This window comes from Heterocephalus glaber, unplaced genomic scaffold (assembly GCF_053883595.1).
Source record: "Heterocephalus glaber isolate CG9 unplaced genomic scaffold, H.glaber_assembly_v1.0 deba00000071, whole genome shotgun sequence".
Taxonomy (NCBI): domain Eukaryota; kingdom Metazoa; phylum Chordata; class Mammalia; order Rodentia; family Bathyergidae; genus Heterocephalus; species Heterocephalus glaber.
The window spans coordinates 5,692,741-5,709,170 of NW_028258137.1; the positions used below are offsets into that span (position 1 = coordinate 5,692,741).

The 16,430-nt window shown below is 50.6% G+C and overlaps 1 protein-coding gene across 2 annotated transcripts in view; it reads right to left on the reverse strand.

Moving 5' to 3' along the window:
- LOC101715321 (1-phosphatidylinositol 4,5-bisphosphate phosphodiesterase gamma-2) overlaps nt 1–16,430 on the reverse strand; it is a 137,256-nt gene that overhangs the window by 77,418 nt on the left and 43,408 nt on the right. For both annotated transcript variants that reach the window (XM_087203664.1, XM_087203635.1), the window contains exons 3-5: nt 9,795–9,938; nt 7,160–7,253; nt 6,480–6,527 (exon numbers count right to left, since the gene is read on the reverse strand). In XM_087203664.1, coding sequence (XP_087059790.1) covers nt 6,480–6,527; nt 7,160–7,253; nt 9,795–9,938 — 286 coding nt within the window. The remainder of the gene's footprint in view (nt 1–6,479; nt 6,528–7,159; nt 7,254–9,794; nt 9,939–16,430) is intronic.

Genomic DNA, 16,430 nt, shown 5'->3' on the forward strand with positions numbered 1-16,430 from the left:
AGGTCACAACTTCCAAGGGCAGCCAGCAGCCAGCGGAGGCAGAGACCACCATGCGCACAAGAGGCAGGGGCACGTCTGCACCCTTAGTCTGTTACTCATTAAAAACACAATTTGGGCCGGGGATTTAGCTCAGTGGTTTCACCGCCTGCTGCGCAAGCACAAGGACCCAAGTTCGATCCCCGGTACCAAAAAAAAAAAAATTTCTTAAAAAAAAACAACACAATTTGTGTTTTCTCCTGAGGCAGTCAGGGCTTAAAAGCTGCTTTTGCTTCCTTAAAAAAAAAAAATTCTTTACTTGGCCTACAGATGCCCAGCAGGTAACTAACTAGACACAGATCACAGCGTGGCCTGCATTTTGCATCTGTCTCATTACCTGACAACTCCAGGTCAAATCCCCACTCAGCTCTGCACAGAGGCAGGTTAATCCTTCAGGGGGTCTGTCTCAAAGCTGGTGGTACAAAGTTGATGAGCCCTAAATTTACACAACAGGTCCTTCTCCAAGACTGAGGGACGTTCAACTACCAGTGAGCACCCAGGAGTCTCCAGTCATTGTCCTAAGCCTACAGTCACCTTGGATTCCAGCAGAGCCTCTACCAGACTGAGACTGTGCCCGGCAGAAACGAGCACCTCATGGAGACCAGACTGCCTGCCCCTCAAGCACCAGGACTTCTGCAGAGCCATCTTTTACAACCAGAAGGGAGGGAACGACCAACCCGACCCTAGCCCATGCCAGCCCTTCCATAAAATCTGGCCTTGTTCCTCTGTGAACCAGGGGGCCAGTCCGACCATCTTGGTCACAGCTGAGCCTCCCTCAGCTCCTAGACGGAAGTTTCTTCCCTTGTTTACTTATTTTCTAACTCTGCTTAATAAATCCGCCTATGCCTCCCACTGTCGCATCCGGAAATGCTTTTCTGCTATGAGACATCAAGAATCTGCCCAGGCCAAGTTGAGGTCCCCATCTCTCTTTAAGGGGACCTCCATGGACTCTGCCTGGTGGCACAATGATAGGTCTATGCGTGGGGATATGGCACACAGGGCAGACCCCAACACACAAACAAAACAACTCGGATCACTCCGTTTCCTAGAGTGCAATCCCTTTAGGGAAGGAGAGCAAAAATCTCCCCCGAGGCACTACCAACAGTCCCACCCTCTTTCATGGCAGACATCACTAAACAGTCATGATGTGCTTTCCTTCACACTGTGGCCATTCCCCAGAATCCTTCACAATGCAGCCAGGCAGCCATTACCAAAGGAGCTAAAGTTGGCAGCCCCCGAAACTTACCTGCCACCCTGACACAAGACAAACCCCTCCACCACCCCTAGCTTTTTATATTAATGACAATAATAAACATTTAATGTTAAGCCAGGTGCTGCCCACACCATTTTTCATATTAAATCACTGAATTCTCACAACCAACCCTGGGTATGAGGGAGGGGTTCTCCTTATCTCTCTTCCAAAGGAGGAAAGGGAGGCACAGGAAAATGAAGTCATTTGTCCCAATTCCCAAGACCAGTAAGTTTTAGCGCTCAGGTTCAAACCTTAGAACTGCCAATATGCTGGAAAAGTTCTACACCCATGCTGTCCATTGTCCACATGGGGCTACTATGAGGAAAGGATTTGTTAATTTTATTTAATTTTCACTAACATAATTTAAATTGACACATGTTGTCAGTGCCTCCTGTACTGGACTGGGTAGCTGCAGAGTCCTGATTCTCTAAGTAGTTCCTGGACCAGCAGCAGAGGCCATGTCACTCAGGGATTTGTTAACATGCAAATTCTTCAGTCTCAGCCCCAAACCACTAAGTCAGACACCAAGGAGAGGGAGCCTGCAATCTGCATTTTAACACACCCTCCAAGGGACTCGGACACACTCATATTTCAAAATCCCTCTCTAGAGAGACCTAAGTCTCCACCCTGGCTTCACAGTAAACATTTTGCTTCAGATTTCCCATGGACAAGGCCACATCCGGGACCAGGAATCTGCTGAGCTGTGACTAAAGCCCCCACCAGGTGACTGTTGTGCCGTAGCCGCAACTATTAACCACGTGAAACCTATTTGCATTCTAGGACACAAATGGACCCACACCTGGCTCCCACAGCAAGGACCTCCCCTTCCTCCTCCCTGGAGGCCCAACCCAGGCTCCTCTCTGTCCCTGCAGGGCTGGAGGAGAAAGGAAGTGTGCTCTGCTTGTGAAAATTCAATACTACATGCCTCAGGGTGCCAGGAGAGAAGCGCCCAAGCTCCCCAAGAGGCACTTTTATTTTCCTTCCACAGCTGCCCCAAGTGCCTTGCAGCCAGCCCGGCTCTACCAGGTGCCCCACAGCTGCTCCGATAGACATTTGCTTTGGCTGCAACAAGCCTCAAATACAACCTATCCAGAGGACTCCAGCCTCACTGGATTATTGCAGCCCTCATCAATTAAGTCTGCAAGGGAGCCTCCCCTACCTGTGAACCCATCTGACTGCACGTGTGCAAGCCTGCCTTTTCTCCCACATAAGCAACCTCCTCGGACCTTAACAGATTCAGCCCATGAGCTGTTCCCTTGATGCTGCAGTGTAAATGCTCATAAAGCCTATTGCAGATGGTATATCTTTGCCTACCTGTGATTTTTATCTCGGGCAGACAGTGCTGAGCTGGTGCAAAATAGCTGGTGATGCTAAAGTCCACTGGTGCCATGAACAGCCAGAGCCGGTGACCCTGAAGGTGGCCAGCAGCAGAGACGATGGAGAGGAATGGAGAATTCCTGAGAGCCAGCCAAAGTCCCCAAGGACAGCAGCTGCCGGCTCTGAGAGGCAAGGAGGGTCACTGACACCGAAAGCTGACAGCCACTGGCATTCAAAGCCTAGGGCTATTCATGCTTAAAGAGCTACACTTGGCCAATTCGTGATTTCTATCCAATGGAGCAAGAACCCCCGGCTGATTAGAAACATTCCAAAAGCCAGTATAGGGACTTTGGGTATTTTAGTGGCACCTGAAGAGGGCAGACAACAGTGACACTGGTGACTCAAGAACAGGCCTGTGTCAGAATCGCATCTCACGTGAGGCTAAGAATCCACACAGGGACAGAGGAAGAAAGGAAAATAAGTTCTGTGAGGATGAGGGGAAACCTATGGACTGCTGGTGGGTCCCTGAAAGGCGCTGCCACTGGGGGAAACAGCCCAGCAGGTCCTCAGAGCATGAAGTCACCACTGACTCCAGCAACTCCACGGAGAGCTGCCTGAGAATCAAACGGACATTTGCACAGCCACGTTCATGGCTGTGCTATTCCCGAGAGCGGGAAGGAGGAAGCCACCCAGGTGTCCATCGGGGGTGGATGGATAAACAACGTGCTGCATGCATACAATGCTGTTAGTCTACAAAAGGAGGTTCTGACACACGCCACAGCACGGATGAACTTGAAGACATCACAGCGTGCAGACTTTCTTCCATTCACAGGAGGAACCTAAAATAATCAAGTCCACAGAGGTAGAGAGTGGTGGGTTCTACTGTCAGTGGGCACAGAGTCTCACTTGGGGAAGATGAGAAGGTTGTGGAGGGGCCCCGTAATGATGGCTGCACAATGTGAATGTCCTTACTGCACAGCACTGCAGACCAAACGATGGTTAAAAAGTGTTCTGTTGTATACATTTTACCACAAAAATTTTAAATTAATTTTTTGTGAGTGTGAGAGAGGAGAGCTTTCTGGATTTCCCTCATTTTCTTTCTTTCATTTTTTAACCTTTGGAAATATAATATACTTGGTAAAAACCAAATGAAAGGTGGTCTTTTTTCCTATAGCTTTTTTGTTTTTGTGGTACCGGGGATCGAACTCAGGACACTGTGCTTGTGAGGCAGGCACCAGCACCACTGAACTAAATCTCTGCCCCTCGTATGTCTTTAAAAATTAATAAATAAAATGTATTTCTATTGACGATATGCTTTTTGCTTCTCTAGCAATATAGGCCTAAGTCCCTGTTCCTTTTTAATTTTTTTCTGACATTCAGGTATCCCTAGCTTTCAATACCAAAGTTTAATTTGAAAACTAAATAAATCAAGCCTTGGGGCCAGGGATTTAGCTCAGTGGTTTCGCCACCTGCTGCGCAAGCACAAGGACCTGAGTCTGATCCCCGGTACCAAAAATAAATAAATAAATAAATAAATCAAGCCTTGATAATGAGCCTAAAACCCTGGTGCTACCCCTGACAAGCTGGGTTGCTTTAGATGAGTGACTGAACTCCCCTGAGTCTTGCTGTGCCCACTTCTAAAAGGGGTGCCTGGCACAGCAGTTGGTCTAGAGCATCCAGTGCGACCATGAGGAGCTCAGAACAGGGCTGCTGTGTAGCCCGTTCTCCACCAATGCCAGCTGCTCCTTTCTGCCCTCGGAGAAGCTGAGAAGAGCAAGGGCTGGACTCACCAGAGCCCCTGGGACTTGGCTACCCCCTGGCAACAGGCCTCCCTCCCCCAGCCCCTATGGGTCTTCTCCTCAGGAAACACGATCAGTCAAACTGCTGAGGGCGACAGGAAAGGGAGGGAAACTGGCAGAGCTGACGTTAGTTGCTCTTTCACAGGCGCCTCACCTCGGTCAAAGCTCCTTTTGAAAAGCCTTCTCTGGGAAGAGATGGGATTTTCCATGTGGTGACAGAGCAGCGCAGCTCGGCCACTGGGAGGGAGGAGGGCACAGGGACCATGTCCAGGAGGGGTGTCCTCCCTGCTGAGGCCCGAGACCAGCCGATGGGAAGGGGATCTACACAGGACTTGAAGAATCCACCCTGGGCAAGAGGAAGGCTGCCATGTGTTTCCCACACAGAACTCCAGAGCTGGGTTAACCTCCAATATCACCACCATGGGGACAGCCGTGGCCAGCATGGCTCCCCGTTACCCTGTGGCTGTCTCCAGTGTGACCCACATAAGACACAGAGAAAGAAAGCACTCACGGGAGGTCGCCCTCCTCAGCTCAAAGAGGCAGTGTGGACAGATCCTGCAAGGCGGGGACCTCCCCAGTCTACCTGGTGACACTAGAGGGCAGCCCAGGGACCAGATGCTGGGAACACAGGATGCATTCGGGGAAGAGGAGAGAGAAGCACACAGTAGGGCTACGAAGCACCCCAGGGTTAACTGCCCCACCCCATCAGGGCCACACCCAACCCTCCGGCAAGGAGAGGAGGGATGGATGAGTCTGCTTAGGGATAGACAGACTCCAGGCCCAAAACGGGAGAGGCAGACGCGTCTAAACCGAGAATAAAGAGGAAGAGACTCCTCTGAAGGTCAAATGCGATGCTAACATGGGACTGTGAGGTGCTTAGTCCGTGCCTGGCAGGCACAGCGCTCCATGAATGATAATTTTTACCATCTCGTTATGAAGAACAACAGGACCCTGACCTCCAGAAAGTGAGAAATAAATAAAGGATGGCCAACCTCACTCGCAAGGAGAGAACTGCAGATGTAGGTGGAATCCCACTGCTGTCTTTCATGCGTCTGATTATCAACAGGCAAGGGCTGGATGAGACGGGGGAGCCGGGCACCTTCGGAAAAGGTGAATGTCTACACCACCAGCCAGAGCACTATGGGACAGGATGCACTTGGCAGCCCAGACCCACATCTGGGATTCACCGGTCGCGCCCACATCCACCCCGCACAGGTCCACACAAAGGCAGCCCCTGAGGGCTTCACAGCAGCGTTGTTCACAATGACACGGCCTGGCGAACCCCTTTGTGTCCATCAATAAGGAAATGACTTCTAGGACTACACTGCATTTGTCTCATCTAAGGAAAAACCCAAACCATGTGTTTGTTAAAGAAAGCTGGGCCAGATGTGGCGGTGCACACCTGTAATCCCAGCACTCTGGGAGGCTGAGGCAGGAGGGTCACACGTCTGAGCCCTGCCTGGGCAGCTTAGTGACTTCATGAGACCGTGTCTCAAAATTAAAAAAAAAAAAAGGCTCACGGAAAGGCCTGGGGTCCAATCCCCAGGGCTGGGAAGGAGGAGGAGGAGAGGGAGGGAGAGGAAGCTCTGACATGGAGCTTCAAACATGCTTTATAGGAACTGCTCCACAAGGTACTGGCCAATGGACAGAATGACATGTCACACATTGCCACCCACTTCTGCCCAGTCCTTCCACCATGGCCATTTAGCTCAGTTCGCTCCCTCATGGTCAGCCTCTCCTGCCACGAAGTGTGGGCACCACAGCAATCGCGTTTCCTGTGTGTTCCTGGGACACCGAAGGTCCTCAAACATTTGTGAAGAAGCCAGAGTGCCCGGTGGCAGAGACGTCCTCTCTGCAGCTGTTCTCGACTTTCCCACTGGACTGCAGGCCGCACCCATGCGGAGCGCTCTTCCCATGGAGCCCTAGCCCCTGCCACGGCAGCTGGCGCTACGAAGGTCAAATCTGACCTCAGGAGGACGTCACTGCCACAGAACATGCTCCAAACCCTTGCAACTTTAAACCACAAGTGACAGTCACAGTGCACTGAAAACTGCAAAAATGTGAATGACTCTTACCTGTTTCTTCTGGTTTGATCTACAGAATAAATCTGTTTTCTCAGCCAACTAGAAAGAAATTGGAGACCAGAGAGAGAGAGAGACAAATAAAGTTAGAAAATAGCGCAGATCTCAGTAAGATCTATGGGATGGGGACAGAAGAGACTGGAACTAAAAGGGTCTTTCGGCTTCTCCCCAAGGCCACCCTGGGGTACAGGTTCCTTGCGGTTGAAGACCCTTGCCTGAGCCTAGGGGGTCCCTTGCATAAGGAAACTCTGGGTCCCTGTCAAGTGACAGTCTCCTCTGATGACAGTCATTAATCCCAAAAGGCTGGTAAGAAAAAAATGGTGCCAGGCGGAGGCTTCAGTTTGTGGGGGGAGAGGAACTCACACCGAAATCCCATCAAATTCCCGGGACACTGAAGAAACAGACAGAGAAGGCCTTCGCCAACAAGGAGGAAGTGACAGGCGGCAGGCCCAGGCCCTGAAGCTGACCGCCTCACTGAGCTCTCCTGTCCCCCACCAGCACCAATGGCTGTTTCCAACTGAGGTCCAAGGCAGCGTCACCTGAAGGCCAGGTGCAGACTGGCACCAGACCCTCTTACTGGGGAGCGTCCAAAACTGCTATTAGGCACCACTGCATACACAGCAGGCGGGGAGCCCAGAAGAGGCAGGACGTGAACAGCAGGCAGAGCTGAGTACCTCTCTATGATAGTGGGCGTGGATGCGCTCATCACTTCCTGGTGCAAGATTTTCAGGCCTGAGAGCCACATAATTGCATCCTCTCTGGAGTCAGCTGGAGAGGGGATGGGAAGAGAAGTGCTGCGTGAACCACTGGGAAGATCTTTGCTTGCAAGTGCTGGTTACAGACTGAATTCATAGGCTGAAGCCGTAACCCCACTGGCCCGGTGTTTGGAGGTACGGCCTTAGGAGGTGACGAGGTTCACATGAAGTCATAAGGTGGGGCTCCCACAAAGGGATTAGTGCCCTTCTCAAGAAGAAAAAGAGACCCTCACTCCCTCTCCACCTGCATGCACACTGAGAAGACTGTTACAGCAGCCAAAGCAACCTGAGACAGGGCCAGCTCAGGACATAGACAGGAGCCCGCCATGTGGCCATCAGGATGGCACACTAATCCATAAATGGCAAAGCTGAGGATTCAAACCTGGGCTGGGCTCGAACCAGGTGGTCAGCTCCAGCTTCTCAGGAGAATCACTAGGGCCCTCCCAATACCTATGTCCCCCCCTGCCGAGGGAGGTTAAGTCAGAGAGGAGAGTAGGAAAATTCCCAGCTGGAGCCACTGGGTGCCCCTGGGTAAGGCCTCAGCATCCTTCGTGGCTGTAACACAGTGCCATGAACTTGGGCTTAAAGTAATACAGGTGTCCCCTTCTGGTCATGGAGGTCAGAGTCTGAAACAGGCTGGCAGGAGTCATGGTTCACATCTAAAGTGGCCCCAGAGGACTCACATGTCAGAGGCCAGGCTTTCAGAAGGTGACTGGCCCTGGAAGTGCTTTACTCATCAGTGGATCAGCCTGTGGATGACTTCAAGGCTGAATGTGCTCTTAGGAGGTGGGGCCGGAAGGACGGGGTCACTGGGGAGCCCCCCAGGATCATGTGTACTGCAATCCCAAGTGGCCCTCAGTGTTCCCTGGGTCCACTGGGGAGCCCAGGGAAGGGGGAGGGAGGTGAAACTACTGCTGTGAGAAAATGACAAGAAGACAGCAAAGAGCTCGGCTTCTGAGAGGAAGAAGATGGTTGCACGGGTCCGTGACACGTGCATCCAGCCGGCCACTTCACCTGCTCTGCACCCCTGTTGTTGTCAGATGCCTCACTATTAACACCTGTGGGCACCAGCAGTCCGATATTGTACGCCCCTCCATCCCACCTAGCGAAGGAGGAAACTGAGGCTCCAATGGGGCATTAGCCCCAGAGCAGTGAGTGCAAAGCTGGGATCTGAACCCAGGCCTTGAACTCAGGGCTCTAGAAGACCCTGGAGCGGGCCAGACACCAAGCTGGCATCCCAGGTCCCGGCCTGGTGCTCCTGTGGTCTCCTTCAAGAGCAACAGCCAGGGCTCAGCCTGTAGGTGAGGCTATGTGGCCAGAGCTGTCTAGGTTAGTGATCCCTCTCCCTCACTCCACCTCTATTACCCGCCACCCACCAAAAAATCAGACATTCCTTTGTTATCCCCCACCGGCAGCTTGCTACTTCCCTCTCTGAGTGTTTGCTCAGGCCATGCCTCTCCTGAACTGCCCTCGCACTCTCCTTCCAACTCCTATGGATGCCTCAAAACCCAGTTTAAAATAAGTCAGCCCCTGCAGAGCCCTCCCTGGAATTAGGCATCTGTACTAGCACACTGTACTATGTGTGCACTGCAGCACTGATCACAGTGTACTTAACTTCCTGGACACACAATTATGAGCTCTGTAAAGCAACTGGGTCTTATTCCTCTCTTGCACCCTATTAATGCCTACAACCTAGCAGAGAACGTGTGCTCGATAGATACTTGATGGGGTTTGGAGTACTGCTCAGAAATAGAGCTCTTGCCTAGCATGCTCCTGGGTTCAAGTTCCAGCATGTCAAAGTCCCCCCAAAAATAGATGCTTGATGAAAGAATGAGAAATTAATAAGAACTTGTTTGACCCCTAATTAGATGTCTCTGTATTACTCAACTTCCACAGTCCTCTTTGGTATGCTTTACTTGGATAGTATTTATTATTTATCTTTTCTCATCAGTCCAGACTAGACAGACACTGCTAATTGAGTAGTGCTAGAGCTGGACCAAAAAGCAGTCACAGCTTCTGCCCTGAGTAACCTGCCTGGGTTGCTCCCCAATCCCATTCTTGCCTCCCAGATGGTTCCTCTGCTCTTTGATGGATCCACAGGGACAGAAAACTCACGCACATCACTGTGTGCATGTGTGTGCCTGTGTGTGCGTACTCATGAGTATATGTGCTGTGTGCACATATGAGACCTCAGGAGTGTTCCATCAGATCAGTGTCAAGTTTGCTATGCCACATCTGCTGGATGAAAGTGGGGGACTTTTTTTGCCCAGTGGAGCCTGGCCTGTATTGACCACATTAGTTTGCATATATTCAACTCTCAACTCCCAGCATTCCAATGTGATGGGCATGATTGCTCTTCACATTTCACAGTTGAGCAGTTGCAGCTCAGAAAGGTTAAGCAGCTTGCCCAAAGACACACAGCAGGGATGGGATTCAAAACCATAAGGCCCCAAATGCATGTTAATGGGCAGGCAGGTATGAACATCTACTACTAGAGAACTTCTGCAAAAGGAAACTGAGGCACAGAGAGGGAGAAGAGCAAATGTGCACCCACTTGCCAAACTGAGTGTGCTGAGGACGAAATGGGTGCCGTACAAGATGGTGAAGCAGCAGTCTTCCTTCTGGCGGACTGCTTTTGCACGCTCGAAGTCCTTGGAGTTCTTCCCTGGGCGAATTTCCTTGATTTCCATGATATCCACTAAAAGGAAATAAACATGAGCCAGTGAGAAGCCAGCGTTCACTGTGCCCCAGGACACAGCAGCACACATGCAGCCCAGCCACAGCCAGCTCCTCTGCTCCACAGGAGAGACCTGAGGCGTCTCCATACCTGGATCCCCATCTGAGCTCAGGTCCCCTCCTCCTGCGAGAGGACAGAGGACCAACAGCCTGCCTGGGCACAGGAAGGGCATGGGGTCTCCTCTCACCCCTTCCAAAGATAAATGCAACATTAAACCAGGACATGAGCTTTGGCAATGCAACTCAGGTGAAGAGAGACACAGGATGTTCTACCAAGACAACAGACAGGGCTTCTGCTCTTTGGGGATCACTCTGGACAGCATAAAAGCTTGACTGTGCACTGACCTGGACCTTGGTGATCTTTTCCCCGAGTCTCAAAAGCTACAAGTGCTCTTTAGCTCAATTGAAGGGAAAAAAGAAACAGAAAGCACTGAATAACTACTTTTTAAAAAAGAGAGCCTGGAATTTAGCTCAGTGGTTCCAGCGCCCACCTTGCAAGAGCAGGGTCCCAAGTTCAATCCCCGGTACCAAAAAAAAAAAAAGAGGGTCAGAATCCAGGGTGTGGGGAGACCATAGGAATTCCAGAGACCATGGGCCTGTTGGAAGAAGTGAAGAGTGTGGTGGGCCATTACACTGGTGGCCCTTAATAGGGCACAGCTTCTGGTATTTATGTTTCATGTCATCTCCTGCCCTTGAATCCAGGCTTTTTCTGTCATCTGCCTTAACCAACAAAGTGTGGCAATGCTGGGCCAATCCTGGACCTGACCCTTAAGAAGGTCAGCAGCTTCTTTTCTTGTGCTCAGGGGTAAGCCAGCTCCCACATAAGTTAGACCGCCATGCTGTGAGAAGCCCACGCTAGCCACCTGGAGGAGCCTCACAAGGAGAACCAAGAATTCCAGCCAACAGCCAGCAGGTGGCTTCACCATCTTGGAAATGGACCCTCTGTCCCTGGTGCACCACTTCAGCTGCTACCATTGAGAGCAGAAACCAGCTCTTCCAGACCCTGACCCCTGCTGAAACTGCAGAAATAGGAGCAAATAAATAAAACGAGTATGGTTTAAGCCTCAAAGCTCTGGGTTAGTTTGCTGTACAGCAACAGTTAGCAGAAACAGAGGAAATCATTCTTCCTCCACCCATGCCTAGCCAAAAACTACACGTCAGGGTGCCCACCAGGGCCAAGGAGTTCCTCTTGCCTCATGGAGTGACCACTGAAAGATGGACAGCCCCAAGTGACAAGCTTGACTAGTCCCTTCTGTCCCTGGGACAGACCTGTTCTGTGTGCTTCAGAATAAGGTGATTCACAACAGAATGACCACATGTTGGCTCCAAGACTGGATCACAGATGAGCATATGGCCTAGCTGTCCCATCTGCATCCTCTGGGGACTCACCTGGACAGAGCTATTTATAGATTCTCTCCTCTACTGAAACCAAGCTGGTGAAACATGACCCTAGGGTAGCAGGGACCACACTCCCTGTCCCGTCCGACTTTAAGCCAGTGGCACCCTGAAATGTGCTACTTACAAGAACCAGGAAATCCTCCCCTGTTGCTTGGATTAGTTTGAGATGAGTTTCTGGCACTTACAACCGAAAGAGCTGCTTCACACACCTCCATCGACGCACAGATCAGAGAAACGGGAAGTGGGGGGCCTGAGCCCTACACCAGGAGAGGAAGGCACAGAGGGGGCTTTGGCTTGGGAAGGGGGAAGACAGCGCTAAGGCTGAACAGGCAAAAAGTACATTTATTTTTTATGTTTTATCTTTTTTTCCACTACTGATGGTTGAACCCAGGGCCTTTGCATTGAGCTACCTCCCAGCTCCCTTTTTTATTGTAAGACAGTCTTACTACACTGCTAAGTTGCCCAGGCTGGGCTCAAAGTGGCAATCCTCCTGCCTCAGCCTCCCAGGATTCTGAGATTACAGGTGTTCACCACCACGCCCAGCTGCATTTTTGACAAAAAAGGATTGCATATACTTGTCCTGCACAATATGATGTCTTGAAACATGTATATATTATGGGATGGCTCAATCGTGCTAATTAGCATATGCATTACCTCACAGACTTACCATTTCTTTGTGGTGAGAACATTTTAAGTCTATTCTCTTAGAGAGTAAAAAAAAACCAATATATTGTCATTCACTGTGGTTACCATGTTGTACATGAGAAGAGACTTTTTAGAGTCAGCACTGAACGGATAAGAAAGGCTCGTGGTCAGTCCCAGGTAATGACTGGGGAGGCTGTGGAGAATTCACAGAGAGGGGACAGGTGAGCCCACAGCCTCCCGCTCTTACACAGGGTGAACTCAGCTAAGAAAGGTGAGGGTGTGAGAGTCATGAGCTCCTGTGAAGAGAATGTAAGTACCACGTTTGTCCTGTACGTGTGTGTGATTGGACACATAGCTATTTGTTGTGGGACACAAGTTGTTGTGGCACAATAGCACCACACACCAAAACAGAAACAAAACAACAGGAAAGGCAAGGGCCTGTGAAAGACAGTGGGACCCATTGAGGGTCTGCACTTCGCAAAAGCCCTGCTCTGTATCCAGGCCTGGGTTTTGATCGCGATGATCAGGAAAGAGTTCTCGCTGGGGGTCCTGGAGGAAGAGCTCACAGAAAATCTACTTTTGCCAAATCCACTTGAGTCTAAAATTATTTCAAAACAGAAAGTTTTAAAATTCACTTCTCAGTTACGAGTGACCCTGCTGTGGGGGGGCCTCTAGACGCTGGTGAAGTGGACGGGTGGGCTGGGGTCCAGGTCCCCATTTTTCATTCAGCCCAGACACTGGAGGCTTCCCTATCTCTACTTTTGGTCTTTGTTCCTCAAAAATCCTTTTTGTGCACTGGAATTCCTAACTTTCTAGGAGGAAATTGCCTTTCCTAATTTAACTGCTTTTATAATTATCTAAAAACTTCAATGGTGCTAAGGTTTGTTTTCAAAAGTAGTACTGCTATGGTTTAAATGGAGACTGTCCCCCAAGTGTCATTTATTCAAAAGTGGGACTTTTGGGAGGTGACTGGATGGGGGGGCGCGCCATACCCACCAAAGATTCATGGATGAGCTCATGGCTGAGTTCCCACTTAGGAGGAGGGACCTGGCCAGAAGAGGCAGGTCACTGGGGACACAGCCTGGAAGGGTTTATCTCCCTCCCTCGCTCCTTCCTTCTCTCTCCCCTTCCTGGCTGCCATGAGGTGAGCAGATTCCCTCCGCTATGAAATATTACATTGGCACCAGACAACCACAGACTGCCCCCTTAAAATATGAGCCACAGTGAACCTCTCCCCCTTTAAGTTTCGGGTGTCAGGCATCGTGTCCAGCAATGGGAAAACTGACTAACACACTCACACACCCAGCTGACTGCCAGTCCAGTCCAGCAATTTCAAGCAAAACATTTTTTCTATTTAGTCTAACAATTCTTTCCCCAGAAAATGTTTCTAAGAGGGAAACAGTGAGCTTTTATCCTCGCTGTAGAATTATAATTTTAAAGATTGACACTTTTTATACTGTAACACTGTCTTGCAGCGATCACTAAGTGTTATGAGTTCTACTTCCAAAATCGCTCCGGAAGCCATCCACTTCTTTCCACTGCCAGAGTCAACACCACAAGCCAAGCTGCCGTGAGATCTTGCATTGTCCACTAAAGTCCCCTCCCAGCAGTCTGTCATCACCGGAGCTGTCTTTAAGACATGCTCATGTCAGTCCTCGGCATCAAGCCCTCCAAGGCCATCCCACAGTTGTTAGGACGAAGGGCTACAGCCCCCTCACACTCGTGCGATGGGAGATGACCGCAGTAAGAAAGGCAATGGACGCCCCCCAGCCACTCCAGATCCACGTGGCCTGAGCACCCACATACCGCCTTGCACTTTGGCACAACAAGCACCCCTTGGAAGCCAGGCCTGTCCCAGGCAAAGCTTCAGACACCCGGCTGGCCACCTCCATTACATCCTGGCCACCCCCCTGGTGAGCGTTGGCTTGTTCACCACCCCTCTGAACAGACTGTCCTTTGCCACCGCACTGTCCTTGCTCCGTCGTCAAAGGTCGGTCAGCAATACTCGCCTGGGCTGTCTCGGTCACTGATACAGCTGTCTATTCTTTTCCCAGCACTACACTGTCTTGCTGACTGTAGCTCCAAGTTAATGTCATCCTTTAACTTTGTGCTCCTTCAGCACTGTATTTGCTACTCTGGGCTTGTGGCCTTTCCACGGAAACTTTAGAATCAATCAGTCAATATCCACAAAGGGACTTGCTGAGATTCTGTGACTGATAATCAGGATATATTAAATTTCCCGTTTCCTGACACATGACTCCCCGAACCCTTAGACTCTCAAGGTCACGTGTCTTCTATACAGTCAGCCTCTGTAATATTCTCTACAACAAACCAGTGATGGCACGTTTCCCTGGGTTCTGTGAACCACTCTAGCAAATTAACTGAACCCAAGGAGGGGACTGTTGGAACCCCAGCTTGTAGCTGGTCAGTGAGAAGTAGAGGTCACAACCGGGGGCTTGGGAAGTGAGGGCAGTTTTGTGGGGCTGAGCCCTCAGCCTATGGGACCCAAAGCTATCACCAAGTAAAGTGTCACCTTTGAAGGGAATCAGATGACACCCAGCTGGTGTCCACAGGGGAATTGTGTGCTTGGCCTGTGAGGCCATCTCCATATGTGGCCCTTATACATCTGGATCAGAAGTGGTGAGTGAATGGTGAGGAAAGAGACAGAGCAGAACAAACATCTTAGTCTATCCTTTCCAGAGGTGAGGCATTTTGTGTTTTCTGCTTTTAGAATGGGGAAAAGAACCTTTGGGGTTTTTCCTCTGTTCTGTTCAGTTTTGATTGGGACTGTGTTGAATCTACAGATCAAGCCAGGAAGAACCTATTGGAATACTGAGTCCTCTTATCCATGAACATGGACTATCTACTCATCACATTTCTAAGCATTAGCCCTAAGCCAGACATTCTGCTGCATGGATTTGACCCTGGCTTTCACAAGTCTCTCAGACACATGACCCTCATCCTTCAGGATGAACATAAAGGCAAGAAGAATAAAGGCTCATACAGAGCACTTCCTTTGTGCTAGGCACCTTGCTAATGCTCTGAATATCGTGTAGGATGGTTCTCCGGAAGCTGATCTGAGCCAAGGTTTCCTGTCCCAGTGGTAACAGGGGGAGTGGCAGAGTGGGAAGAGGCAGGAGGAGTTCACTGAGGCTGTGGTCCAGCGGGGACGGGCTGTGGGCTGGCTGTACAATGGCCAGCCTCTCACCTGCCCTGTCAGCAGTCCCCGGCTGCTGCTTTACAATAAGCACAACCTTCAAGGTCAACCATGGTCAACTTTAATGTCTATCAGACAACAGGAAACGTGAGGCCTTCAGCTATCAATCCCCATCCCCTCTCATCCCCACATTTGCCCAAAACAACCACTAACCTACTTGCAGTCTCTATAGATCTATCTATCCTGGACATTTCAGATAAATGGAATCAAATAAAGCACTCTTTGGGTCTGGAGTCTTTTATTTGGCATGATGTTTGCAAGAGTCATCCACACTGAAGCATGATCAGTACCTCATTCCCTATCATGCAGGAGCCATCTTCCGTGGTACATATATACCACATTCTATTTACCATTTCAGAGCCAACTGATGGGCACAATGCTGCTGTGGACATTCACATACAATGGCATGTTTGAACATCTGTTTTCAATTCTGAGGTCTGCCCTAGGGTGGAAACCAGTTATCTCTCAACCTCACCCTTGGGATGCAGGGATGGCAGGGAAGCCACCACCAGACCCTTAGCCCCGAGGCTGGGGCTCCTGGGATAAGAAGGTAGCAGTGGGGCCATCACCAAGCCCTCCATGGTCATGACTACCACTCCCCAGGCCCTTGGATGAGCAAGGGGTGAGGTGCAGAGGCCCCAAGGGCTGCCCCTGTCCAGCAAGTCCCCCAGTGTCAGAGCCCCAAGGAGGCAGGAATAGCAGCCGTGGTAGTCTTCTATGCGATCATCAGCGCAGCTCAGGTGACCTTGTTGACGGGTGACATGCCTGATCCTGACTCTGCAGTAGATGGGCGCGTCTTGGTGAGTGATGACACCCCCACCCACGGGGTACAGAGTTGGGAGGTAACGGGGGAGCCTGCTGCACTCCCCCAGGTTAATCCAAGCCACCATTCTGACCAAGGCTGCTGTCAGGTTGCCAACTCACATGCTCCCAGGGCCACCTATGTCCTGAGAAATGGCATGGCTTACACTGAGACAGAGGGACTCTGGTTCCTGCTCGCTGGGCTCCTCTCCCAGCTCCCTGCTCTCGGCGGTGCCTTCATTTGTCCATGTGAACACCAGCAGTGAAGCAGTACTTACACCCAGTGCGTCTGAGGACCATGTCTTTGAGTGTCAGTGTAAGTGTGTACATGTCTGTCAGTTCAGAGAGCCTGATGGCTTTAACTAACCAAGATGTGGAAACTTCTATGTTCTT